This window comes from Oryza sativa, chromosome 12 (assembly GCF_034140825.1).
Source record: "Oryza sativa Japonica Group chromosome 12, ASM3414082v1".
Taxonomy (NCBI): domain Eukaryota; kingdom Viridiplantae; phylum Streptophyta; class Magnoliopsida; order Poales; family Poaceae; genus Oryza; species Oryza sativa.
The window spans coordinates 11,976,732-12,004,244 of NC_089046.1; the positions used below are offsets into that span (position 1 = coordinate 11,976,732).

The 27,513-nt window shown below is 40.5% G+C and overlaps 3 protein-coding genes and 2 long non-coding RNA genes across 10 annotated transcripts; 1 reads left to right on the forward strand and 4 right to left on the reverse strand.

Moving 5' to 3' along the window:
* Positions 1-3,260: 3,260 nt before the first annotated feature.
* LOC9271475 (uncharacterized) lies at positions 3,261-6,219 on the reverse strand. 4 transcript variants are annotated; one of them, XR_010738673.1, is made up of 6 exons: positions 5,685-5,821; positions 4,791-4,906; positions 4,432-4,519; positions 4,267-4,313; positions 4,080-4,169; positions 3,261-3,553 (listed from the first exon to the last, which is right to left on the reverse strand). It is a non-coding gene; the product is annotated as an uncharacterized lncRNA (long non-coding RNA). The 4 variants fall into 4 exon arrangements; XR_010738672.1 differs by lacking the exon at positions 4,791-4,906 and having other exon boundaries at positions 5,685-6,219; XR_010738671.1 differs by lacking the exon at positions 5,685-5,821 and having other exon boundaries at positions 4,791-5,531.
* A 3,637-nt stretch (positions 6,220-9,856) lies between these two features.
* LOC4352033 (uncharacterized) lies at positions 9,857-12,379 on the reverse strand. 3 transcript variants are annotated; one of them, XR_010738411.1, is made up of 3 exons: positions 11,482-12,379; positions 10,537-10,626; positions 9,857-10,366 (listed from the first exon to the last, which is right to left on the reverse strand). It is a non-coding gene; the product is annotated as an uncharacterized lncRNA (long non-coding RNA). The 3 variants fall into 3 exon arrangements; XR_010738410.1 differs by having other exon boundaries at positions 9,857-10,397; XR_001542312.2 differs by lacking the exon at positions 9,857-10,366 and having other exon boundaries at positions 10,450-10,626.
* A 2,780-nt stretch (positions 12,380-15,159) lies between these two features.
* On the reverse strand, positions 15,160-16,740 carry LOC9269494 (uncharacterized). Its single transcript, XM_066306042.1, has 4 exons — positions 16,591-16,740; positions 16,423-16,498; positions 15,404-15,975; positions 15,160-15,165 (listed from the first exon to the last, which is right to left on the reverse strand). Exons 1-4 carry the CDS (start codon positions 16,738-16,740, stop codon positions 15,160-15,162), a joined length of 804 nt encoding a protein of 267 aa, XP_066162139.1.
* Positions 16,741-17,235: 495 nt separating this feature from the next.
* LOC136354640 (uncharacterized) lies at positions 17,236-18,528 on the reverse strand. Its single transcript, XM_066306149.1, has 2 exons — positions 18,037-18,528; positions 17,236-17,941 (listed from the first exon to the last, which is right to left on the reverse strand). The coding sequence occupies exons 1-2, from the start codon at positions 18,526-18,528 to the stop codon at positions 17,246-17,248; spliced, it is 1,188 nt and encodes a 395-aa protein (XP_066162246.1). The 3' UTR covers positions 17,236-17,245.
* Positions 18,529-20,574: 2,046 nt separating this feature from the next.
* LOC4352036 (nucleolar protein 58) lies at positions 20,575-23,681 on the forward strand. Its single transcript, XM_015762674.3, has 7 exons — positions 20,575-20,789; positions 21,175-21,284; positions 21,380-21,421; positions 22,389-22,556; positions 22,632-22,808; positions 22,974-23,177; positions 23,251-23,681. The coding sequence occupies exons 1-7, from the start codon at positions 20,684-20,686 to the stop codon at positions 23,443-23,445; spliced, it is 1,002 nt and encodes a 333-aa protein (XP_015618160.1). The 5' UTR covers positions 20,575-20,683; the 3' UTR covers positions 23,446-23,681.
* The last annotated feature ends 3,832 nt before the right edge of the window (positions 23,682-27,513 follow it).

Genomic DNA, 27,513 nt, shown 5'->3' on the forward strand with positions numbered 1-27,513 from the left:
AGTGAAAATGAAGCTTGAAGAACTTATTTTGGAAAGATTTCAAGGAGTACATCCAGAGACCTACCTTCCTATCTGACACCAAAAACTATAACAGGAATTTTGGAGATGTCGAACCCGAAAATCATTGGATTTCCCCGAAGACAGCAATTGAGGGCAATAGCCATAGAATCCATAGAAAGCCGGAAGGAGAAATGTGAAAAACAAACCACCAAATGGAAAGCGGATGAGGGAGAGCGGGAAAAATTAACCGGTGATCGGAGACGAGACCAAATCTGGGAGGCAAAATCCAATCCCAGTGAGAAATCCCACTTGTCCGCGAAGGAGAGATCCCCCATGGAGGCCAGATCGCCATTAGGCCGCCTCACAATCGCCTCCGCAAAAGAAGGTCCTCACCATCGTTCGTCAGTCCATATTGCATTTTCATTCTCCTTCAATCGTTGGTACTCTACTTCTATTTCAAAATCAATTATCTTTTCGCCATGACAACTATATTTATTGCTCAGGGCAATACAAGGAGGTGCGGATTCACTTTGTGGATCCACAATATCAAAGGCGGTAGCCACCTAGCAGCGATCTCTACAACCACACTTTGGATACTCATACCATTTAGGTAAATCTAATGGATTGTTCCTACAGTCTAAGCTTGCAATTTGTACCCGATGTTCGTACTCTATCCAAGCCTAAATGAAATGTGTGGTTGTTGGCGGCTATTAAATGTCGATTCTATACCACCAACATCTACCAGATAATAAAACATCCAACATAGAGATAGGTGTTTAATCTCACATATTTCACAAGTGTTAGTGTATATTTGTATGCAGGTGTTAAACCCCGAAGTTGGGAGGAAATCTAGAAGTGAAAAGAAACATGTATCCATACGAGGATGGGTTGTGAACTTCATCAAAATATCAAAGACTCACCCCAAAACTCCGAGAAATGGAGAGTCAGGGGAGTCCACAAGCCGAAGGCCAGCCCCGGATGGCCCAGCCCAGGTTCGCTCCTCTGATCACCGTTGATCTGGTTCGGCTAAACTCCCTGGTTCGGCCAAACTCCTCTGATCACCGTTGATCCTAGGGTTTGGCGTGGACGCTCCAGATGCTCTCCTCATGACGGTTGCGGGGCAGTTCGGACATTTCCCCTTCTCACAACCGTCATAACTGCCCTATAAAAGGAGCTTCACTCCTTCACTTTCACACACACTTCCAAGCTTGAGCTGAATTATAAGAGGCTCCATTGTACTATATTGTATACTAGAATAGGAAGAGAGTAGAGTAGAAGAAGTCGGAAGAATTCCGGAGTTGTTGGTAATCTTCTCTCATTTCTTTTATTCTATTTATTACTCTGATTTTAATATAATATTCTTCCTGAGTAATTTAGATTTATCTTGTGAGAATTATTTCTTGGTTAGTTCCTAAATAGCATACGGGATTATTGTTCACTATAATCAACTAAAATATAGTGATTGCTTTAGTGAGTTATAAACACTGAAGTAGATATTAATTTCTTAGACGTGGTGTTTAGGTAATTATTATCCAATAATTGTTGCGTATCCCACAATACGTTTGAGGTAGGTGTAGAGGTGGTGACAGCCCTCGAGATCACTTAAGTCCTCCCTATCCGGGTATGTAGTAGAGCGACATTTGGGAAGAGCGGGTTGCCAGTGCCTGAAGTATTGCATTAGGAATAAACTTAAGCTTTCCCTAGACACTGTTTCTCACCAGTATATCCTCTCTATCCTGGCCTATCTTTAGCTTGGTGTCCTTGGATGAACCGGAGGAAGATCTGACCACACACGTTCTCTTGGATTCGATACCCTTTGGAATACTCCGTAGGGGAAGTGCTACATCGGTATATCCGTGCGCTTGCGGATTTTATCTGTAACCGTAAGAATTACCAACAGTGGTCGTCTCATGTTGCGTTATGGTTTGACCATTGGAAGTAACTCTGACCGTATCGATCCATTGTATGAATTGACAATTCCTTACATCCTCCTATTGGTACAATTTTATAGGGACGGGTAAGTGCATGATAGTAGTGATTAGTGGTACCGAAAGAATTGATACTTATGATGAAATCATCATCGACAATGTTAGGACACACGAAGCATCTTTGTCCTCAAGTTCGTTGCCTTACATACCTTATTACCTGACAACGGTCACCACAATGACACTCTGGATGTTCACGACACGAGTCCCAGAGGATTTACCTTGCATTCTAAAGCTTCTGCATCAATTCAGCGTTCATACTCATCCTTCCGCCTAAGATAGTCTGATCGTGTTTCACTATGTGAATATGGACGTGTTCCGTCGTTTTGTAGGTTCTCCTTATCTACCCACAAAAAAAAAGGAAGAAGGGAGAAAAAAAAATCATGTCATCATCCACGCGGCATGCCACGTAAGCAAGACCACGATCAAACAAGGTTTTGGACTGGGATGATATATTAAACCAAGTTTAGATATTTCAATGCGCGTTTTGTAAGTTCGTGGACCTAAGTGAGACCTCGTTACAAGTTTAAGCAACGCTAGTGTATTTTACTCTAAAATGAATTTTTTAAGTAACTAGGGGCCTATTTGGATTGCTACATGCCAATTTTTTGGTAGTGCTAAAACTTAGATAAATTTTAGTACTACCAATTTCTTTGTAGGACAAGATTGTATTTGGTTTGCTACCAATATAAAGTCAACATATGAATTATAGTGAAGTTGCTCTAGATTGATGCTAAATCTAACATGGACAGTACCAATAAATTGGTCACAATCCAAACAAGCACATGTACTATCTAAACTACCAAAATATTGGTACGGCTAATAAGTTCTAGTAATCGTGCACGTGCAATGCACGTATTAGCAAATATTGTATGAATATGAATCATCTATTTATAAGCAAAGCATATTCAAATGATTGACAATAGACCAAGGCTAAAAAACATGGTTTTTTTTTTCTTTTAAGACATTGTAGTTCTGCTTTTATTTTTATATAGCAAGGGCATATTACTATATAAAAAAGATAAGAATAAACGTTGTTCTGCTTGTCATAGTATGTTGACTGAAGCATCTAGGTGAATCCTTTGGCGTGGTTGCGTAAAGATTCATTTAGTTGTTTATTTTGGCAACTTAAAATGTACATAAATCTAAATCTGAGGCACATTCCATCTAAAGAAAACCTAGAGCTAAATCTTCAAGACTGTAGAATTGATTCATTCACTATATGTAAATCAATCTCTCTTGCAGTGTTTGTGGCAAAAGATGAGTGGTGCAATCTTGATCACTAATTACAGTTTATTCTCTTTCCATCGTTTGTACACGCTTGTTTTTGTGTCTCTAAGCATCAGAAGAAGAAAACACAAAAGAGGTAAGCAAATGACAATACATTCTTTACTGAAGATACTAGCAGCATAATGCTATACGACTGTTACTTATTTCAGTTTCTTGCAAGAACTACTAATGGAAGGATGTGCATCCAGTAAAAATAAACTCAATGGAGCAGACCATGAACATGATTACATGAATGGAGTCAGAGGTGGAGACACCGCTTGGCAACCCCGGGCAGCCACCTGGGCTTATCGGCAAACACATAATAGAATTTTATCATTATCTTAGTGATTGAAAATATATTTCTTTTATAATAAACACTCAATGTAAATGGATTTGTCCAGCTCTAAAAGATTCCTAGCTCCGAAAATTGTGAAGTAACATGCATTGGAAGATTGAATATGTTGGTTCAGGTAGGTGTATTTCTACATGAATTTTAATTGGCAAATGATATCTAATTGACATTAAGAAAAATTAAACATGTACATGTACCCAAGCCTAAAAAAAATAAAAAATATCATTGGGTGTATAAGAAACACAAAACCAAAGGATTGGATCTAGTAGCCACCCTAACATAGAAGTGAGATTTTATTCATGAACTTAGGAAAAAAACATGCACATGACCTAGGGTATTTTACACATTAAAAATATTGCTTCATATATAGTAGAATGGCAATTCAGTGATCTACATTAAAATCAAAGTAGCAAACAACATCATTGTTCATCGAGATTATCCCAGTCAATGCAGCAAAAAGTGCATTTACTTACCAACAAAGATTGTTTCATCTGTGATTTTACATTGACAACCAAATCCCTTGAGACCTCATTCTTTGAAGAGGATATATGCCTTCGTCCATTCTGAAATATTGATTCAATCCTAAGGGCAAAATATATAAAAGGGGCAAAACAATGTTTGGTTTTCATGAGATAATATCATGCAGATCACATTAGCAACCTTTAAGCCTTCTAACTCCATTTCCAAGTCTAATTGCATCCCCTTCACTGAGTAGAACATATATATTATCAGTAATCAGGGTTTTAGCTAAAAGGGAGTCAGTATAGATCAAAATCGAACCAATTGAAATATATCCGATCTGATGCAGAGAAGTGGAGAATCAACCTTGTGCAATCGCTGAGCATTGCCACACACCTATGAATTCCTACTTCAACAGGAAAGACCATAAACACAGTAGAGCTACCTGTTTTTCCTTCAGTTCAAGAATTTCTGGTTTCATTAATCAAAACAAAAAGAAGAACCGAAAAAATTGGAAGGAGAGGAACTAAAGATTTTCTTTAGCACAAGAGCCTTCCTCCTCGGGATGTCGCTTTCAAAATAAAGGATATCGAGCAGTGCAAACAGATACTTTCACAGGTTAATCACAAACCAAATTTCAGTACAGCCGAAAAAAAAGAGATACTCCAATCATGCACAAACATGAAAAAAAAAACCGTGATAGCTAATCTAGAAGACCCCCTCACCGTAATGGAAGGGTACCATCTGCAGCACGCAGTAGCTGGAGCCGCTGAAGGCCTAGGTGCAGACATTGTGGCTTGCTTGCGAGGTATCACTGATGGCGGCATGGAATTCTACATATCTATCGAACCCAACTTTTAAAACAATCTATGCACTTGTGTAATCACTTGAACATCATGTGGATCAGTTTAATGATAACAAAATGAAACACAATATATAATCTTATGATTATACCTAACTGTTAAGTTTGTATTCTTCTTGGTCCCTGAAAGAGAAATTTTCAGCTCCTACACTTGCATCTTGCATCATTTACATAGGTAAAACAAATTGCATTTAGGATTTTTCATGTAAATTTAGGGTGAAAGTGAAACAATACCTCAGAGGTACTGTCATCATGTGCAAGGATCAAAAACAAAAATGACAAACTAATAAAGTTATGAAAGTTGGGATCTGGGGCAATGCCTTTTGTAGTTGAATAAGTACCCAGAATCAATGATTTACATATAGATTGAGCTTTTCATTTTGTATAATTTCCAGAGCATAATCAAACATTTTATCAATTTTGTTATTTTTCATATATATTGGAATTGCATTTTAACATGTATCGATTAAGCAAATTTGGAAATCAACAGATATGACAATGAATCAGTGTGACATAGGGTCATAGTCGAAAGGTTGAATGTTGACATTCTCACAAATTCAAGATTAATATATAGCATATTGCTACAGATTTCATTTGTTTTTTTTTTTTGCCGGGGAAAAATTCTCATAATATAATTAGCATTCACGGAACAATTCATTGATCCTATTTGATAGCAGAAAGGAGAAAGAGAAAGTAAATGCAATCTGAACAAGGGCACATAAAGGAATTGAGAAGGAGAGGAGACGGAAAAGCAAACCTGGGATAATACCAGCAGATGGCAACCGCTTTGCTGCTGTGGTAAAATCATTCATCGATGAGGATACTGGCACAACAGAAAGACGTGGTAGGAATCCTCTCTCCTCGGGCTAAAGAAGGCAAGCACACGATGGAGAGGAGGGCGGCAGGGATAGAGGTTGTCCGGTGGTGTGGTGGTGGGCAGCGGGCGTCCGGCTCCGAGGCGTCGAGGGTGAAGACAACTAAACATGGCGCACGGCAAGGATGCGCACGATGAAGACAGGGGCTGGGGAAGACCTCGCCTCCGGTTCAGTGCGCGGTGACGGCGGCAGCGGCGGCGGAAGGGAACGACCTCATGGGCAGCGGTGGACTGCGGCGGCGGCGGCGCATCGGGAAGACCTTGTCTCCGGCGGCGGCGGTTGGGGACGACGTCGGCTCCGGGCGACGGATGGGGACCTGCGGCCGGCCGCGGTGGATGGGGAAGCTCCAGCGGTGGGAAGACCTCGCCTCTCGTTCAGTGCGCGCCGGCGGCGGAAGGGGACGACAACGCCAGGAGTGAGTCGCGCGTTGAGAGGGTGATGACTGATGAGGCGTAGGGGCTGTTTGGTTTGGTGCCACACATTGCCACACCACATGTTAGGCATGCTACAGATTGTTAGCTTAGCGTTTGGTTGCTTGTTTCAGTTGTGGCAAGCCACACTTTCTTATTTCATGGGTCTACATGTCATATACTCATTTTCTAGCCAAACATTGCCACACTTGTGGCCAACAAATTGTTGGCCACACTTTGTTTGCCATGCCACACCTATGGCAAACTGAGTTATGGCAATGTTAGGCAACAACCAAACAGACCCGTAATCTTCGCTCGGTCTTCACGCGTGGAGAGGGTGAAATCGTGCGGTGGAGATGGGTGGACGGTTCGGATTACATCTGACCTGATTTCACCAGTAGGATTGGATGGGTCCAACTCTCTCTCTCTCTCTCTATATATATATATATATATATATATATATATATATATATATATATTTTCCGGATGTTTTTTTCGTCCGTCATTACCACGCGCTTCGCTAAATCCGGATTTAATCCGGTTAACAGCCCGATCGGATATTTTTTTATCTACTCCAAAATCACGTTTGATACGGTATATGTACTTTCCATGTAATCACTTCCCACATGTAGTAGTCTTCCCACTTGGTGAGGTATGAAAGTTTTCATTTCGGCCACCCGGGTTCGACTCCCACTTTTCTCTCATTTGTACACCTTTTATTACTTGCACAGTTTGCTTCCCTCATGTCAAATTATATTTGCCTTCGATTTTTTTTCTCTTTTTTCAACAGATTTTTATTTATTATGAAATCTTATCTTATAATGAATTAGTTTTTAATTCGAAAATTAAAAATATATACTTACTATACTACTACTTAAAAAGTATGAGATGTTTCCGTCGTCCGTGTGAAAAAAAATCGGGGGCGAAAAAAAAAGTCGACGCGGTAACAAAAGGGAAAAAAATCGATCCGATTCAATCGGGTGGAAAAAAAAAAGATCTGTCGGATTCCAAAAAAATTCGTCCGTAATAATAACCAAAAAGGACGAAAAAATTAAAACAAAAGGAGGAAAGTCCGCTTCCATCCATTTTTTTTATTTTCCTAGGAATTTTTTCATCCGTATTAGTCTGCAAGATTGCATCTCACTCCGACCAGCTCGCACCCGTCCCGTACGGGCAATACAGATTATTGAACAAGAGATCAAATCCGATCCGATCCAAGAATTACGCAAAGAAACAAGAGAATCACAAAATCACAAAAAAACCGGCGCCACTGCTCACATCAGAGGCAAGCACGCCGCTGCCCCGAGGTCGTGGCGGCTTGGCGAGCGCCCCACCGTGCGCCGCAAGGAGGATGTTATCGCCGAGGCACTAACGGGAAGGGGTTGCCTCCACTGTGCCGGAGAAGACAATGATGCTGCCGAGGAGAGGGCGCCGCCGGCTGAGGGGAGGGCGTCGCCTGCAGAGGGAGGGCGCCGCCGCCGAGCGAGGGTGCTGCTCGCCGCCGTGGGCCGTGGTTGAGGAGGAAGGGGGCGGAGAGGGAGGGGTGCCGCCGGTGGGGGAGGGGGAGGGGGAGGGGGAGCGGTGGAGAGGGAGGGCGTCGTCGGCTGTGGAGATGGCGCAGCGGTGGAGAGGAGATACAAGCGAGCGAGGAGAGAAGACCGAGAGTAGAGAGGAAGAGGAAAAATGGCGCTTGGAAAAAGGAAGAGATAAGGGCGGGCGGAAGGATCGAGACGGGCGCCGCTCTCTCGCCTCAGCAGTCCACGCTTTCACGGGCGATCATTTTTTTTTCCTTAAAAGAAACCAGGTACTTGAGAGCAAGTTCAATAGTATAGCCAACTACTAGCTCTAATTCATCTATAGCCAATCTAATAGCTCATTCATACAATAGTTACATACTACACTATTAATATCTAGTCCCACCTGTCATAGACACACTGCGTCTTGGAGTCCGTGCTACAGCTGGCTACAAATCTGTAGCCCGCTGCTCTTCTCTCTTCTGATTTATCTCTTTAAAATATGTTTGTAGCTGACTTATAGCCTGCTATTGTAGCTGCTCTTATAAGTCATCCATAAAGATACTACTAATACACCCCTAATTAAATAGCATGCGGAATTAATCCCATTGCTCCTTCTTCCACGGCGCATGCACGCATGCCAGAATCTTTAAGTCCGACTCAAAATCAAAAACGAGAAAAACAACTACTGTCGTACTAGATCGATAAAAAAAAAAAGTCTCGTCCGTCAAAAAAAAAACGTCCGACTCAAAAAAAAACTTCCCACGCCCGACTCTGATAAAAAGGGAAAAAAATTCCGTCCGTAAAAGAAATCTGACTCCCTTAATAAAGAAAGAGAAATAAAGAAATCTGACTCCCTTAATAAAGAAAGAGAAATAAAACTTCTCACGACCGACTCCCGTAATAAAGGGAAAACAAAGTCACCTACGTAAAAAAAAAGTCCGACTCCAGTAAAAAAATAAAAAACCGAGAAAAACATAAAACATCTTTTTATAAAAAAAACGGTTTGAAAAACGTTCGACTCAATGCGAAATAAAAAACCACTCCGAAATAAAACCGTCCAAAAAAAATGTTGTTTATAAAAAAGCGAATCGGAACAAACTGTCTGAATCCACGCGAGAAAATTCAAACCGAAAAAAATTGTCCGACTCTTCCCGAGAAAAAACTCCGTTTATTATAAAAAAATACTGCTTCCGGGAGCTAGCATCCGTTTATTATAAAAAATTGCCGGTGTTTATCCGACCCAACGTGAGAAAATATCTGCGTTTATAAAAAAAATCTGGTTCGCACCGTGCAATGCAAAAAAATTGTCCAATTTTAGAAAAAATTTCATATTCCACGAGAAAGGTTCGTATCATCCATCGTCTACCACATTGGTTTGGTTTTTCTAAAGCGTTCTGTGAATGTTCTTAAGGCTTGAGTCGAATAGGATACTTAATGTTTTCCATCTCCTACATAGCTTATGTTGCCCCTTATTGAAGACTCTGCATGATTCTGTATATAATTATCAGACTACTTTATATAATTATCAGACTACTTTGATAAGTATAGCTAATATTCTTGATTGCGTATCATATAAAAAAATAAATAAATTTTTAATTATTATTAAGAGAAGAGTCATGATGACTCTATTTTATCTAGACTTGACCACATGAGATAGTGTAGAATTTGATTGATCCTATTATTAGTTGCAAGAATGAGATTGAAAGATCATTGGGAGATTGCCATCGTCGAGGTTTTCTTTATGATATGTCTTAGCAACAACGATAGATACAACCATTATACATTATACGTCGAGGTTTTCTTTATGATATGTCTTAGCAACAACGATAGATACAACCATTATACATTATACATGGAAAGTGTGTATTATCATTAGAAATTTTTCACCCGTTGCAACGCACAGGCATTTTTGCTAGTATACCTACTTAAAAAATAAGTAAGGCTGCGGTTTTTTTGGCCCGGATTTTTTCCGTCCGATTGGTTTTTTCTTTTGCCCGGTTTTTTTCCGCACACGGTTTTTTTCCCAATTTCTGTCCGATTGGTTTTTTTTGCCCTTTTTTTCGTTCGATTTTTTCTTGGTGGGTCGCGATTAGTTTTTTACGCGGGCCCGGTTTTTTCCCACCAAGATTGAATCCCAAATAGAGTCATATACAATTACATGGCTCAATAATTACAACCCAGGAATTACATACAGAATCCAAGAATAAGAATTACATGGCTAAGTAGGATGCAAACATCTTCTCAACCTATATAAAAAAACTGAAAATACAAACAAGACTCATATATACACCTAATAATTGGTGTGGATACTCAATCTCCCGCTTGACGCTACTCAATTCCCTGTTGGGCATGACACATCTGCGTTTACTACATTTATACGACGATGGAAGGTAATTCTTAAATGTTCCGTGTTTAATAGAAGCTGAAAGATGACTCCCTATTAGAAGCACTAGAGTGATTTCTCATATTTATTTTGCTGGTACATATTGAACAGCAACAGAGCAATTTCTAACCAAAGAAGTGTAGCTAATGAACTTCGATGTAAGGAGTATCCCTTCAGCAAACTTAAGTAAGAGAGCAGTTTTCAGAACAGGGACTGCTTGCTGCCAACTTGGAGCCAGATTAAGCTGCCCAAGACTGAAGATAACTACGAATCAACAAAGGCCGACTGCACAGTGCACACACCTCTCTCAAATACTCCAATTAGATGGCCAAGACAGTTTCACCCAATCATAATATCTCATTATTTAAAATAATGGGAAACCGAGAACCTGAGAACACCGGGAAAGCAAGAGAGGAGGTCTCACCGGCGGGCGGGAACTGGGACGTCGTGGCCTGCGGGAACGCGAGTGCAACATCCAACGCCAGCAGCCCCACCTTGCCGCCTCCATCTCCGCCTGCAAGAAAACCATCATCCAGCAATGAGTCAGCCACTCGACCAAGATCGTCATAATGATAGGATGAGATTAATTCTGAAGATAAATAATCTAGGCCAATTCTAATGTATTTAAGATAGGAATGCATCTGCCATGTATGCTTGAAGCTAACACTCAATATAATTTATCTAAGAACTGCTTCATTCCTTTCATGGTAACATATGTCCATATCACAGGGCAATGGCTAAGCTACAAGACCGCACCTAATTGATATTTTAGGTTTGGGTTCTAAACTACTGCAATTTTTTTCATTTTCCGTCCATGAGGACATATCAAGGCTGCCAGCATTATCACTGGGGTGTTTTATAAACCTTTCAGTAATGACAAAACGGACCGTGTATATAAAAGTGCAATTTGTGTATATAGATTAGGACCATTCAAATGTTATTTTTTCCTGATTAAGTTGCTACTTCATAACACAAGTACCAAAGTATTCTTTTCCTACATCATCACTAACTAGCAGGCAGTAAGGGAACAAAGAGCTAATTTGTGCACCCAAGTCTCTACTAATCCTGCCATTTTGCAGGTTATAAGTCATGGGATCAGTCAATCAGTCATGGATGGTGCTATTGAAACTGCTTCAAAATTCTTCAAACTGCCAAATGAGACTATATTCAGTTGATACCTAAAAATGAACAAATTTAGTTAATTCTTACCCTAAGTTTATGTTAACAGATCGAAAAGAGGGTGACAAAAAGAAAATGGAACCATAATGGCAATCATTCAATTTTTTATAATCTCAACAATATTTTTTATATCACTTTTCTTTTTTATAAAGGAACCCAAGATAGCCCAAAACTCATATTAGATTTGAACCTTCATTGCGGCTTCCGAGACAACTTCGGGTGACATCTCCTCTCCATCTTGGCCACCATCTCTGACTCCAATCAGCTCAACAACCAGCTCCAACCACAGTGACAACCCACCCAACCTTGCAAGCACAAGTAACATGCTATCATAAGTGCAAAACTACATTATAAGAACAGCACAAATACATTAAAAACATATGAAAGGCATACTAACACGGGGAAGAAGGAGACGGCAGGGTGCGGTGTATGGGCCGCGCGTGCAGAAGCGGCGGTGGCAGGGAAGCCGCGACCACAGTGGACACCACCGGATCTGGACCCTCCCGTCGTCGCCGGCCACGGATCAGCGTGAGCGGGGCGCTGAGAGACGACGGGATCCGAGCGGGAGAGGAAGAGGTCGCCGGATCTAACCCCTCCCATCGCAGCCGACGACGGATCCGCGCAAGAGGGAGCGGAGAGACCATGGGATCCGTGAAGGAGGGGAAGAGGTCGCCGGATCGACTGCTCCCGTCGCTGTCGACGGCGGATCAGCTCCTCAACCTTGACGCCATCGCCGTTGAGCCGAACGCCGACCAGGAGCTTGGTCGGAGGAGCCGTCGCCGCCGCCGGCGCGTTGAACTGCATCTTCTCCCAGTTGAGTGCCGCCCAGTAGCCGCCCTTGGCGTCGCGCCGGATGGGAGAGAGAGAACGACAGAGTGAGCACCCGTCGCCGTCGACGGCGGATCAGCTCCTCAACCTTGACGCCATCGCGTTGAGCCGAACGCCGACCAGGTGCTTGGCCGGAGGAGCCGTCGCCGCTGCCGATGCGTTGAACGGCATCTTCTCCCGGTTGAACAAGAGCGTGAGCAGTTGAGCACTGAGGAGCAACGCTTGGAGAGTAAAGAGAGAGGGACAGGGAGAGACAGAATGGGAGAGAGAGAACGAAACAGTGAGAGAGTGAGAGGATAAGGATTACCAATTTACCATACCACACAATTTTATCTACTCAGTAGTCAGTAGTACTGTACAAGAAATAATCTTCTTTTATTTTTATTTTTTATGAAAAAATAGGAGCTTCTGGCTGCACTTGGCTGTGTTCTTCCCCAGTTTTCCCAACTCATCGCTCCTGATTTCTGCGCGCCCGCTTTTCAAACTCCTGAACGGTCCTTTTTTTATAAAAAGTTTATATACCAAAGTTGCTTAAAAAATTATATTGATCCATTTTATGAAAAAAAAAATAGCTTATACTTAATTAATCACGAGCTAATGTACTGTTCCGTTTTCCCGTGCTGTAGACATGGGTTCCTAACCAGGCTGCTGAACAAAACCTTAGCTGTGGACAGGTGCCACTGTGTTCTAGATTGTGCTAATCCATGGATTTAATTCAGCTAAAAAATAAATTATTTTATTAAGATCTTTTATTCTTCACATCAAAAAAAATCGAAACTTCTACTTCAATATTTATTTGAGATAAAAAAAATAATAATTGTAAAAAAATTCCAAAAGACTTGACACATCGCCCCGAGCTTTGGACCCACAAAACACAGTCCATGACTAACCTCAAACCTCCCCACCGCCCCGAGATTCTTCGTCGATACCGCCGTGACCCGAGCTTCGTTCCTATAGGAGCCACGTGAGGCAAGGGCGAGGAGTGGCGTGTCGTGGTTGGCTGGCTGCTCTTCCTAACATTAACTTTATTATATTAACCATACGGATAATATTCGATCACATGAAAAATGCTGAGAAAAGTTTGTGTTTGTTAATTTAATTTTTACCTGTTGCAACACTTTAATTTAATTTAGTGTTTACCTATTGCAACACGCGGCAACTATGTGGATCCACGTATATTGTGTGTGGTGCATAATGCGGACAATATACGAAAAACAACAGATAATTCAAAAATCAATAATTTTAAGTAAGTAATTATTTTCTTTCTGTGACATGACATATTAGAGTCCGAGCACCATCTCAATTTTGTAAATGATATCATGCGCTTGCCATGTGAGAGTTGATAGAGAGCACGTTATGACTATATGAGTATATCAAAATGCGACAGTGTTTTATATCCGTTCTTGAAATATTTATAACATTTAAACGTTCATTTTAACCGTAGCGAAGCACGAGCATTTTGCTAGTTAGTATAGATATAGATATAGATATAGATTGGTCACAATCCAAACAAGCACATGTACTATCTAAACTACTAAAATATTGGTACGGCTAATAAGTTCCTGTAGCAATGCAAAACGGCCCTTTATCTCGAATCAGGCCCAAACAGTGGGATCGATTGGCTTGTAGGCGGTTCCAGAAGCACAACAGCCGCACGCGTAAGGCCTTGTTCGCTAGCTGTGGGAAATAATCCAAAGGAAAACCAACCCACGTGGGGTTTGGGTTGTCCCCGCTCCCCACACTCAATCCCTTCCCCCCAATCCCCTTGTTCCCCCAATCTCCTGGCCTCTATTCCCCTGTTTGCTAGCTGGGATTTCCCTGTTGGCTAGCAGTTTGGAGTAGAAGGTGGGATTACAGGTGAGATTAGAAGGGATTACTACCATTCAAATTCAGCGTGAGAAACTATCATGGAAAATTCGGATAAAATTTAAAAAGCTGGAAGGTCACGAAAGTCAAAATAATTCAGAAATGACAAGATAAAAAACGATCATGAAAATGGAACAGAAATTCAACGTGCAAAATAATTCTAAAAAGCGTAAAGATAGAAAATCATGGATTTACCACAGATGGATTCTAAAAATAGTCGAGAATATTAAAAATTATAATTTTGGATAGATTAAATTCTACAAGCAGTAAACATCCAATTGCCATTGTGCAAAGCAAGCTACAAAATAGGTTCTTTGAACGTAATATATCTCTATCCGATCAAACTAAATAATATATCTATGTCTGATCAAGCAAGTGTTAATCCTGTAGAAAAAAAAGGTTCCTGCAACCATCACAGCTACATGAATTAAGAAGCAGTTAGGAAAAATTGTCCTTCATCCATCGCATTTCACAATTCAAGTGGTCTCTATGAACTATCTTGCAAAAGATTCCTTCCAATGGGCACAACTAGCAAATGGGCCATGGAACCCTGTAAACTACACAACCAAAAAGAAACAAGTCTTAGACACTAGACAATGGTGATTGCTAATATGTAAACTAAACAACAGGTAAAATGAACTTGAATCAAATTAGATAAATATGCAGAAGATGGTTACTTGTACTCAAGTTTTTGTTGAGCACAAGCAATGATACAATTACACATCAAACACACTCACATACACACACACATACACACAGAGAATCACTCTAGCACCTGCTTTATTACCATGTCACAATTAGCTTAGATTTGTGGTAGGCAGACATAGCACATTATACCTGCAGCATAGCACTGCATATATGTAGCAGCAGTAGAGAGAGATGATCACACTGCCAGTTAATCAGTTACAGCAAGCACGCATGATAGATCGATAGATAAATAGATAGATAGATTGATTTTAGGAAGTAGTAAGGTGGTAGGCAAGGAATGTAAGTGGATGAATGTATATAGGTAGATGTAGATCGATGTAGATATGTACTAGTAGTAGTGGCGCGCGCGCACACACACTAGCATGGCTGCATGACAGAAGAGAGGGGGCATGCTGACAAGAATCAAAATTATAAAAGTTCAGAGGCATACTAACAAGAATTATGTCAAAATTATGCTAACTTCAGCCTAAACCTGACATAAATATAACATGAAAATCATGTCAAAATTATAAAAGTATGAACGGGTACCTGGAAAGACAATATCCTTTTGGTCCAAAGGTCATTCTTGCATGGTCTGCATTGTTACACAATCGCATCATAAACAAAGTGCAACGTGGCTAAAAAAATGTACCTATTTAAGTGTAGAAGAATTGAATTTCAGAATTGCACAAATTAAGATTATGCTAGTAACAATAGTAATTCAAACTTACCAGCATCGTTCTTAACCATATAAGACGAGTCATAGGCCCTGCACTCATGAAGATCTCCCTATTCTGCGCGTCCTTGAATACTCCAAAAGATTTGACCTTTTCTTCATTTGAGAGCTCCTCCATCGATTCCACAACAGTGATGCAGTTCCTTATTGAGCAATCATCAACCTTGCTTGCCTCCTCCCTCTTCTTTGCTTCCTCCTCCCTCTTCTTTGCTTCCTCCTCCTCAGATTGTCTTTTTCTCATCTCCAAGTAACTTCCCATCATATCAACAACATCATTCCTCTTATTCCTCTTCGGTGTCTTTTCTACTCTCTCTCTCTCAGTAGATTTGGTCTTCTTGACATTCTTTTCTCCATTAGCTCTTGAGGTGATAGTAATGTGGCTTCCCTGATTTTCATGCTCCACTGCATTATCTTCATCTTGAACTTCAGTGGTCTCATCATCATCAGCAACCCAATTTACATCAGGAAAAGAGTCACTTCTCTCAAGATATTCATTCACTTGTGTGAGAGTAGCATGTTGGAATGGCTCAATAGAAGTGAAATTCATGTTGCCCTCAGCAGTTTGGCCTAAAAAAAAAGGTTGCAATTCACTACCCATACAAAAGTTTCAGTATATACCTATTAGGGAAAATACTAGATCCGAGAAGGGAGATGCATAACTAATGGAACATTGATCATACTGCACCAAAAAAGAATGTGTTCACTAGCAAACAGAATCAGCCATTTAAAGCCTCAATCTTAGTAAACATCATGAGCAACCAAATAATTTGGCATTGATTTCCAATATGCGGATATGAGAAATGTCACTATGCATAACTAATCAGCTATGTTCCTGTTGTTTCCTAAGAGGACTACAGCATACAAAAGGAACATAGTACAGGTGCAGGATATGTGAAGAAGCCAAAGAAAGAAGGTAGCAGTGCCAAACAACGAGAGAAGAAAACAAATAACAAGGTTGGCTGCACTGAACGTAAGCACAAGGAATCAAAGAATTATGGCATCAAGTAAATTTACCATCATAAAGTTCACCCAAGGATTCAAAGAGAGGAAAGGATTTGTTTTTGCTGAACTTCCTTACTTTCTCATTTGACTGCACAAGATACAAAAACAGATAATTATGGCATGAATACAAATAATAGTGATTTGAATGAGGACAAAACAATTATGCTCAAAATATCATACCGTAATTATGTTTGCCCAAACAGCATCATCGGCAACAATCATGCACCGTTGATTATCCCAAGAAGCTCCACTCTGTTTCCTTGCCTCCTTAAGCAACCTATAATCTCGTTTTAACTCCTTCTCCTTATCTTGGATCTGTTGCTTATTCATGGCGACATAGGGATGTCTGTCACGAAATTCTTTGACGACCTTGTTCCATGCTTCACTTGTCCACCCGTTTTGGCACCGGTAATGTGGGTTATTGTGCTCATGAAGTAAATCAACTAAAGCCTTTTCTAGTCCCGGGTTCCATGAAGCTCTTGATTGTTGAGCTATTAGACAAAATTAGATTATAGTAAGTAAAATTTGTAATCATTAATATGAAAGGAAAATACTTCACAAAAAAACAAGTTAGATACTACCTTTTGGAGAAGCCTTCTTCTTCTGTATGCTACAGCTCTTTGGTGATGCCTTCTTTTGTGGATGCCTTTGTTGCTGCTGCAATAGGCTTGCTTTCGGAGATAGTCTTCCAAACATCATAACTATATTGCAATATTTTATTGAATGAGAAAATACAAACTACGTTGCTTACTATTAATTTGTCCATATCATAAATGTTGATTGCATAAATAAATACAAATCATGCAAAACCAAAATATTATCTATACTATTCTTGCTAGTTACGAACATAATCTTCCCACATCTTCTTAGCAATCATATCTCTAATATTATTCCCACTGATCATTTGATTGCTAAGAGATGGCACATCATTTTGGTATTCACTGTCACCTTCTGGTAGATCGACAAAATTAGTAGGTTCTATATTATCAGGTTGGTTGTCCAACCAGCCCTCATCACCATTAAGCAACCGGATCATGTTGTGGAACACTGCAGCAGCTGCTGGAATCCGCACTTGGTTCTTTATCCGATGGAAAGTGCCTACTTTCAGGATGGGAAATCGCTTCTTTAGAACCCCTAGAGCTCTCTCTACATGGTTTCTCAGAATGGCATGGCGATGATTGAATAACTCCTTGTAGTCTCTAGGTCGACGATGACCACGTCCAAACTCCTTTAGATGGTACCGAACACCACGATAAGGAGCAATGAACTGTGGTGTGTTGGCATAACCACCATCTACTAGAAAAAATTTACCATTTGGGACTTGAAAGCCACTATTCATTGCTGATCTAAGGACCCTAGCATCGGTTGCAGACCCCTCCCAACCACATGAGATAAAAGTGAAATTTAGGTCGAAATCACAAGCAACCATCACATTTTGGCTCAAAGTCCCTTTTCTGTTCCTATAAGGAGCTGCCTTCTCTCCATCTATAGTTATAGGAATGTGAGTGCCATCAATAGCCCCTATGCAATTCTGCAGCAAAAAGGGAAGAAAAGGACAGAATATGCATGAGTTATTTAATTGGAGAAGGAATAGATATTCATTTCTATTTTGAGTGCCAGATTCACCTTGAAGTAAGGAAAGAAGCGAGGATTTGTTCTAATCTTCCAATGCGTTTGGTTGGCATGAGGAAGCTTGAGAAATCTATAGGTGAGAGCTGGGATTATCTTGAAAATAGACTTAATATGCCGATGAAGTGTAGACCCACTATGCTTGAATTCATACTGTAGATCTTGAAAGCTTGCATTGTGAGCGAGCATGAACATAAATATCCCAAGTTTCTCCTCAATCCTCAAGCCTCTACTATCCTTTAACAACTTTTCCTCTCTAAGATAATTCGCTATTGTCTTGAAAACATGAGGCTCCATGCGGAATGCAACTTTACAATCCATTACATGTCCTTCAAGGATTTCTTGAAGCCGCTCTTTACCGGATAGTCTTGAGATATGTCTAGGTATTTTCTCACTATTTGTCGTACCGCACAGCATATACATCGCAGGAAAAATAAAAAGCATCATATCATCGTCCTCTTCTCTCCTCCTTTTAATTTCATCCGCCATTCTCGAACTGATTTTATCACTAAAAGAGATATAGAATTACTATACTTTAAACTATGTGTGAGAACATAATAATATGCATATGTATTACAAGATTATTAAACATGAAATTAGAGGCATTCAAGGTGGCTACATGCATAAATACTTTTAATACTTTCAGCAAATAAACAGTCTGCAATGGGAGGAGGGGGATCAATAATGTGTTCAGATTTTAATACTTTGTGTACTTAGTTTTGTTTAAACCTCAGAGATAGCAACTTTAATAAAGTGAGGATATCCTTCTAGGGTAGGATGTTTACTTGAAAATAACAACCTCCTGTTCACTAGCAAAAAAAACTGAGACCATCTGCCACCTGAGCAAGATCACATAACATTGTACCTACAATCTCTCTCTCTCTCCAACTTCAAATTACTTCTGTTACTCTAGTAAATATGCAGGGGCAAGATTAAATGCTTCATATCAGGCAAATGTAAGTACAACTGTATTTAGTTTTTTCTCAAATACCTTGAGTAATATCAACTCCTTCAGCTTTACTTTTGCCAACCCCACACGCCTGTGCCTCTCCTGAAATTTAATTCAGCACAACAGATTATATTTTTGTCATTCAATAGCAATTTATATAGCTTTGTATGGTATGACCTCTAGTAATATATCTGATCACCCAGTTTCCTGAAACTAGTTGTGAACATAGTAGCAGTTCAGAATAGATAAATATGCTAAATTGATTGCTAAGAGTAAAATAGGTATTCGAACAAAAGATGGACAGCTACATTTCTCAAGTTTTAACAAGGGCATTTTGCTAAACAAAAAGCCATGGAAAAAATTACCAAAACTAGAATGTATACTACAGTGTCCACCTGACCACCTCATAGCATGACTTTAAAAATTTTTGTATCTTCTTGCTCAAATTTTTGTATCTTCTTGCTCATTCAATTGGCATATAGTATTGGTCGTTCAATCTGAAGCTCAAATGACCTTGGCCAAAAGCAAAGTGATGCATTCTAGACAGCAACAACAGAGTGCACTAGTTTTTATTTTTTAGGTGTGCTCCCACTGCATCTACAATAATTCCTGGAGAATCAACAAACCAGGTTTCTCCCTCACAAAAAAAAAGAAAAGAAAGAAGAGAGCCCATGTTCAGAAATATAGGATCTGCCAATTCAAATATATATTTCCTTGATTACAGAGCAACTGATAGGCAAGATTTGCACACACACACACAGAGATGTGCATGGAATTTTCTGTGGTTTCAGGTTCTACTACTACAAACCACATCACCCCTCCTTCTAAGCAGAACATGACTGATACTTCAATCCATACAGCCACTCAATACATCAACTAGCAACAAATTCATCCACTAGATAAGTCACAAAATCTTTTCTGAGTGGGAAAAGAGGAGATCAAGAATCAGACCTGCTTCTTGGTGTCCGGGGCTGTTGCCCTCGACCTTGCCCTCTCCCGCAACCGGTGAATCCGAAGCGAGGAAGGAGAGATGGCGAGCGCCGGCGACTGGCTGGGATGGAGAGCGGGAAGGAGAGCGGCGGCGACGGCTGAAGCGGGATGGAGACCGGCGGCGGCTGAAGCGGGATGGAGACCGGCGGCGGCTGAGGACGGGATGGAGACCGGCGGCGGCTGAAGCTGGATGGAGATCGTCGGCGTCCGAGGGCGGGATGGAGAGCGGCAGCGGCTGGAGATATGCTGCTCCTGGATCTCCACCCTAGAGCCGCCTCCCGGACCTCGCGCCGCCTCCCGGACCTCACGCCGCCTCCAAACCCTAGCGCAACGAGGAGTCGAGGAGGCCGAGCGCTGCGGCTGGCTTGGAAAAAAAAATCGTCTCCGAGGCGATTTTTCTCTCCCCGTGGGATTGGTGTGGATTGGGTGGAGAATTACTCCCACCCCGGCCCAGGCGAACGCATACATGGGCCACGGAAGAAAATTCGACCCGGCCGGGATGGCACACGGGGATGTTGGCCCATTCCCCCCCAAACCCAGCCTAAAAGAACAAGGCCTAAAAGGTAAAATACTCCCCCCCTCCCCCCAACCCCCACATCTCGCAATCTGTGCGGCGGAGGTGCTTCTCGTCCGGCAGCGGCGTCTGTTGCCGGTATTAGGAAGCCAACGTTGAGACGTCTTCCTTCGGTCCCAATCTCACACACCATGACAGGAAAGAGATCGACCTCGACCTCGACCTCGACCTCGACCTCGAGTAAGCGAGGATGCAGTGCTACTCGTACGGCGACGGCGGGGTCAATCGCCGGTGTAGGTGAGCCACCAACCCTCTCTTGATCCCTCCCACGTCGGAAGGAAAACTGGCGTGTGAGGATGAGAAAGCAAACCCCTAGCGGATCCTTAACTTATGGTAGCACATGCATCGCATGGGAAGAGCAGATAGATCTGGGGAGGCGATTCCTGTATGCACGGAACCCGTTTGTTGTCGATCTCGCATACTGTGAACACCCTGTTCATGGCAGTTTGACTCCGCGTGGCAGATGTAGCGGTTATTTCGCAGAGATGAGGGCTTTTCAGCCTAAGATCCACATCTTTGCTTCACGCGTGCTGACTGAATGGGCGATTGATCTCCTCTCGTTGCCTCTTGCAGTCCTTCGTGCTTGCTGTTGCTTAAGTTTGCTTGGCTTGTGTGTTCGCAGATCACAATACGTACCATTGTCTAATAGTCTTAGTTCTGTTTGAGACGCCCTCTGGCTTCGCAATGTTCGGTATGAGTGGGGACAGACTCATTCAACCAAATGCCCTGCAGGTGCATGCTTTTATTCCTTCCCTGTTTACTTATGTGCTTGATTGCCTCTCTCTTTGTCATCGACCTAACTTTTCTGTTTTCTCTACCAACTACAGGAAATCTGGGCAAACTTTGGCGTGGACTATAGGGTATCCAAAGTTAGTCATTTCTTCTTATTGTTATTCCTTTTTTTTTTGCGTTGTTGGTTGCCAGTTTGAATTGGGTATTGACCACCACATTTACTTTACATTTTCCTTTTTATTTGCATTGAGAGAAGAAATGCAAGCACAAGCTCAGTATTCATTTTTTTGTTTGCTGATCAACTGATTGAAAATGCATTTTTTCCATAATGCTCTGTTGAAAGTTGTTCGTTATAGTTTAAAGAATGGATTGTTGCAGGCTAAAACCTTTGCTATACAACCAATTTTATTTTCTAACTGTGGGATAGGGATGATTGAGCTCTAACATGCTCCGAAAGCCAGGGTTACCGGGATAATGAACACCACAGCCTAACCGAAAGAACATCACTTTGTTTGTTTTTAAAATGCGTTGTATATTACCTTAGCACAACAACTTATTCTCAATCACATTGCAAGAACTTAAGGAATTGAAAAAGGCTAGATCTTTCGATTGTGATTAAATATTCCAGCTGTTCTTGGCAGCACATCTTGAGAAGTACCGCTTTTCAAAATTCAAAATTAGTAACTGGGCTAACTAGTAACTGGGCCCAGCTGCCCCTCTTTCATAGCACCTAGGATTGCATCTAGTTGTTTTCCTGCCTAGTGTTGTTTCGGGTCTGCACAGAGAAGTGGGGCAAATTAGAGATGAAGATTTTACATCATTGATGTCATGGATGTATGATATGCCAGTTTCTATGATTTAATATGCCAGGTTTGCTCTATGTAATATGATAGTACATACTCTATGTAGTAAAATTTACATGTGCCTAATCATGCCTAGGTTTGCTTGGTGGAACTAGCTGCTTAGCGTCCACTGTTTTTGAACCACTGATTGCGGTGTACCTACTGAATTGCATGCGTCATGATTGGGAGACATTGCATGATTATTTACTGGATTTATTTATTTTTTGCCCCTTAACATTCTTCTCTTTCGTTTATCTATCAGTTCATTTGGCTGAAGGAATTTCGAGAAATCAAGGACAAGTCCAGTGCCATTAATCATGATACTGGTGTCAGTTGCGACCTTGCTGAGATGATCATGAAGTGGCATCACCCTGGGCAGAAAATGGCCGTTGGAAAACCCGAATATAAAGAAATCATTGAAAGAAGCTTGGTTAGTGTTCAGCTCCCTTGTTTGCTTTTCTTAGTGGACAACCTTGAGCACCAATTTTGCTGTCATTTCTTTCAGAGTGTGCCCTGCATGTTTGATGAAATTGTGATGGAAGTGATGTGGGGCCTGAAGAATCTGATGCATGTTTTAGTACCCCAAGAAAAAATGAAGTTGAGCAAGGACGACTACCTCCCAATGAGCCAAGGATTGTACATGCTCCTTAACCGCTATGGTTTGGATGTCAAACCAGAGATGGTGAGTTCACAAGTTGCTTCCTTAATGTCAATGCCTCCCCATCACACATTTATATGATAGTTTGTTCAATGTGCACTTGGAATCCTTAACTGTCCTTTCCCAAAGAATGCAATATTTACTTACATTTTTTTTATTAGTGATGAAAGAATGCTCTTTTGTACCCAGGTTACTGACTCTATTATTAAGCTGGCATGCTTCTTGCTTGATTGCGAATACTGTGATGTGAAAAACTCCAAGCACTTGCGCTGGACTGGTGAATACATTGAGAAACGGTCTGGCATTAAATGTTTAGACTGGGATTTGATGAAACTTGCTACGGGTATTAAGATCATATGTTACCCCACAGAAAGATCTACAGCTGAGGAAGCGGTAAACTGTAACATTTTCATCATGGCATTTTTGTAATGGGCTGAATCGCTGAAGCATACCTATTTTCTTTCAGATGTTTACACAAGATGAGCTGTCGAAGTTAGTGAAGGATGCACATAAGTATGAAGGGAAGATCCGTAAGAGATCTTTCATGAATGCCTACAGCGAGATGGTTGAAGCCCGTCAACTTATTCCTATGGCACAAAAACAACTGGAGGACTTGGTAAAGGAGGCCAAAGATGCATGTGAAGCTGAACAAAGCACATGAACGCAATAAGCCAGTCAGTAGCATGAGAGAAGAACACAGTCGCATGAGAGAAGAACTCAGTCGCCAAGAATATCACATTTCCTTAAGGGAGAACTGGTTTTGAAATCCTATCCTGGACACTGGATGGTGAGGCTGCCTGAAGCTGCCATCCTGGACCAAAGCGTTGCATTCGTGTGTTTTTCTCTGTTTAATTATCGACAATGGGAACTCACTAGTAATTCGACCAGCGTTATCTACTCTTGATTGCTTTTGATGTTTCTTTTCCTATCAAATAGTTAAACTTCAGGTTCTCGAAACGATGACCGTGCAGTAGAAAGTCAGTTCAATATGGGCAAACAAACGTGTTTAGCAGGGCCTGTTCGGTAGTATGTTTTTGTAGCTGCTACACTGTTAGGGCAGTTGGGCTGCAGGGCACTGGAAAACTTAGTTGTTCAGCTGTCAATCAAGAATGTATATCTCAGCCGCTGCTAGCTTAGCTGCGTTAGACGCTGTAGCTGCAGAAGCTAGCTCTTCCGAAGATTTTTTTTATTTTTAATTTTTTTATTAAAATATTTACAAAACTAATTTTGTGTTTGAAAATTTTACAAACTAGTCGCCCACCGCCCCTTGGGGAGGACGCGGATCCTCTGACTTTACATGCTAAAGTCATGGTGTGACTTTCGGCCGATCTCCACCGTCCGACTCATCCAACGGAGGACGTCTCCCGTGGGCTGCTTTCGGGCCATTAAATGCCTTGATTGCTTATCCTAACCAGCGATTAATGAACCTAATTATCTATAAAATATAATACTGCGTGAGATTAGTCCGATAACTAAAAATCTATATCTATACCTATACTAATCGGGCACTTTTTTGGAGCTCTCATATTAACCAGAAAGATCTAAGCGTCAATTAGATAATTCCTTTAATCTACACCGTAGATCATGCAATACTTTAACGTTGTGGGCCAATCAATCTTAAACTCGGTGGGCTACTTGCAAATCCTATCTACCGAGTTATCGATGGAAGGACAGAACCCATCTAATTTGTCTCCAAGTTCCATCGTGAGAAATCAGATTGGAAATTTAGAAGCGATAGAAGAAACGGCGAACGCGATCGTCGACCTTGATCCCAGACTGTGGTCCCGATCAGCGATAATTTGCCTCAATCACGAGGAGAAGTTAAAAGTTGCAGTGAATCAGTGATCGCTCTCGCTCCAGAGGTATCGTTCATCCCTGTTAAGTCTCTGGTTTGACGTCTGGAGCAGGTACTATTTTTACTCCATAAAGATTGGATTAATTTTAACCTGAAACGAAATTTAACCAAATGAATTCTGGGGAAAAAAGTTTGCTACAAAATAAAAAAATTGCTTGCACATCCGTCACTGCGTCTGCTACAGATCTATTGCTGCATCTACAATATACATATATACGTATTCCTTTGAATTTGCATGGTTTGCGTGTTCAATTCGCAATATATATTTAGCAGTCTATTTAATTAGGACGCACTCAATTTATGGTTTTGATTGGAATGATCAACTATTTGCTGATCATCTTTTGCATATTGAATGTGTGTTTCTATTCCATTAAACTTGCAAGTTCTAAGTTGTCAATTCTGATTTTGATAAGTTGTTTAATGACAGTACAAGCAGATAAAAATATATTGATTATAATTTTCTGAATGCAATCAACTATATTTAATTTTCCATATGCCCGGTATATCCCGTATGCAATGCATATATATGTACATGTAGTTTGCAGCTTACTGTTCATGTTCATTCGTTTGGGTTAGTCCTTATATCAATTTTTCCTAACAAGTATTTCAGTTAATATATAGAGCTCCATTTACAAGTATATTTTAGCAGCCTAATTTCGAGATACAATTTCTTTTAGGAAAACCGAAGGGTAACTACAATATATTACATACACTTGCATTGTAGTTAATTACACGCTAAATTTCATAACATAAATAATTACATTATAAATTTCAATATTTACCTTTTGTTTTTTAGTACACAGTTTATAAGAATTAGGAGTAAAAATAATTTAATTATTATCTACTTGGAAAAGGAAATGAGAGAGAGAGAAACATACTTACTAGAGTATCATATAGGATACATGACGTGAAATTAAGTGAAAAATTTTACCCCCATAATTTTAGCAATCCTGACTCTTTGGGATGTCATAAATATTCTTCTCGATAGTAAATCATGCGACGTAAAGAGAACGAAATTCAGAATTAATCCTACACACGGTTTATCTATTTGAACTAGCTAGAAACCTATTAAGCGAATAATCATGCACGGAAACAAATATTTATCATGTACGTAGGTTCATATGAGAATTACTTGCAGCAAGAGTAAACAATCTAGGCTTGATCTGATAGACGTGACCAAATTCACGTTAAAAAGCATGTATCATGGCAAAATCGCAAAATCATAGCATTAGAGTTTATTTAGGGTTTGTGAAAAATAAAACATGCAATTGGCAATATCGTGGACTCTTTAATTTATACAGATAGACAAGAGACCATACATCACTACTAATTATTATTACGAGAGAAAAAAGCTAATTGCATATATCTTATATCTTCTAGGGTCCATACTGAGTATAACTATTTTTTTTTGAATTTGAAAATTATAAAATTACTGGGTGCACTTAAATTTAAACTCGACCACAGACACAACTAAATACTTAATTAATTCCAGAATTCCACAATATCAAATAAATAAGTTGGATGTATCACAAATTTAGCATTTGTTTAATTCGAAATTAATAATTAACAAGTAGTATTCACTCCGTCCCAAAATAGAACAACTTCTAGCCTTTAGAATTTGTCCCAAAATATAACAACTTTACCACCAACATTCTCTTCTCAACAAATCACAATCCTCCACCATTCAATTTTTCCACCTATCTTCACTTCTCCTTCAACCACAACACTCCCCTATTTAATTGTACCAACTTTCTTAATAACCGTTGTCTAATTCTAAAAATACTTATATTCTGAGACAAACGGAGTAGTTAACTATTATTTCAATCTAACATGCTAGAATTCGAATATAACCAACGTAGTAAACGTATGGTTAAAATTTTGATCTTTATACTACCAATACCAATAACCCGTGCAAGGCACGGGATGACCGGCTAGTTACCTCTAATCTGTTGCAGATGAATGTCATTTTATTACTGATTCTACCCAACAAGTAATAAATCTAAACAATACTACTCAATGAGAGATTAGGCCGGCAACTGCATGAAATTATTTTTTATTTTGGTGACTAAAAATAATAAAGCTGCTTTCCCGCGTTTTTTTGGGAAATGAAAAAAAATGAAAATCAAGTGGATCGAAAGTCCTCGATCAATTTTGAAAGATCGAGAAAAAATTGTAACGCACGTATATTTTTTTAATAACAACAGAAATTTAAGCAAATAACTATGTATAAAAATACATTGCTATATACGTGGAACATAGAGACGCACTTGATATTTGTGATTTTGACTCCGAGGTCCCGTGTTCAATCCCCAACACGCTTACAATTTCTTCGTAATAAAATGTTTGGAGGGATCTCATTTACGTACGTGCAATATATCAATCGATACGTTCTGGCGAGAAAACTAATCACATGTACTGCTTACACTAAATTTTTCAATAATGCTGATTACACAGTAATATATTCACATGGAATCAGCAATTTAGCACACAGATTAGAAGTAATTTCCAGTTATCTGACTAATCTCATGTAGTATTATATTGGTTAGGTAATTAGGTTCACTAATCGCTGGTTAGGATCATCAATCAAATGGCATTTAATGGCCCAAAAGCAGCCCGCAGGAGACGTCCTCCATCGGATGAGTCGGACGGTGGAGATTGGTCGAAAGTCACACCGTGACTTTAGCAAGTAAAGTCAGAGGATCCGCGTCCCCTTGGGGAGGGCGATTTTAAAAATCGCCCTTCCAAAGGGCGGTTTTTGTGACGTGGCACACGGCCGTTAGGTCATTCCTAACGGCCGGCTATGGGGGGGCGTGCCATTTTGCAAGCGGCTCCCTTGCTGCCCTTACGGAGGGCGGTTTTACATTGTTCGAGGGC

What these genes read in the sequence shown, in the direction of transcription:
- LOC9269494 (XM_066306042.1), bottom strand. Translation starts at nt 16,740, where the DNA reads ATGAATAAGCAACAGATCCAAGATAAGGAGAAGGAGTTAAAACGAGAT. An exon ending in TTTGGGCAAACATAATTACG is followed by an intron (nt 16,499 to 16,590) that starts GTATGATATTTT and finishes TATCTTGTGCAG; the next exon opens with TCAAATGAGAAAGTAAGGAA. An exon ending in CTTGGGTGAACTTTATGATG is followed by an intron (nt 15,976 to 16,422) that starts GTAAATTTACTT and finishes CTTTTTTTTTAG; the next exon opens with GCCAAACTGCTGAGGGCAAC.
- LOC136354640 (XM_066306149.1), bottom strand. Translation starts at nt 18,528, where the DNA reads ATGGCGGATGAAATTAAAAGGAGGAGAGAAGAGGACGATGATATGATG. An exon ending in GCTTCTTTCCTTACTTCAAG is followed by an intron (nt 17,942 to 18,036) that starts GTGAATCTGGCA and finishes TTTTTGCTGCAG; the next exon opens with AATTGCATAGGGGCTATTGA.
- LOC4352036 (XM_015762674.3), top strand. Translation starts at nt 20,684, where the DNA reads ATGACAGGAAAGAGATCGACCTCGACCTCGACCTCGACCTCGACCTCG. An exon ending in TGGATGTCAAACCAGAGATG is followed by an intron (nt 22,809 to 22,973) that starts GTGAGTTCACAA and finishes TTTTGTACCCAG; the next exon opens with GTTACTGACTCTATTATTAA. An exon ending in GATCTACAGCTGAGGAAGCG is followed by an intron (nt 23,178 to 23,250) that starts GTAAACTGTAAC and finishes ATTTTCTTTCAG; the next exon opens with ATGTTTACACAAGATGAGCT.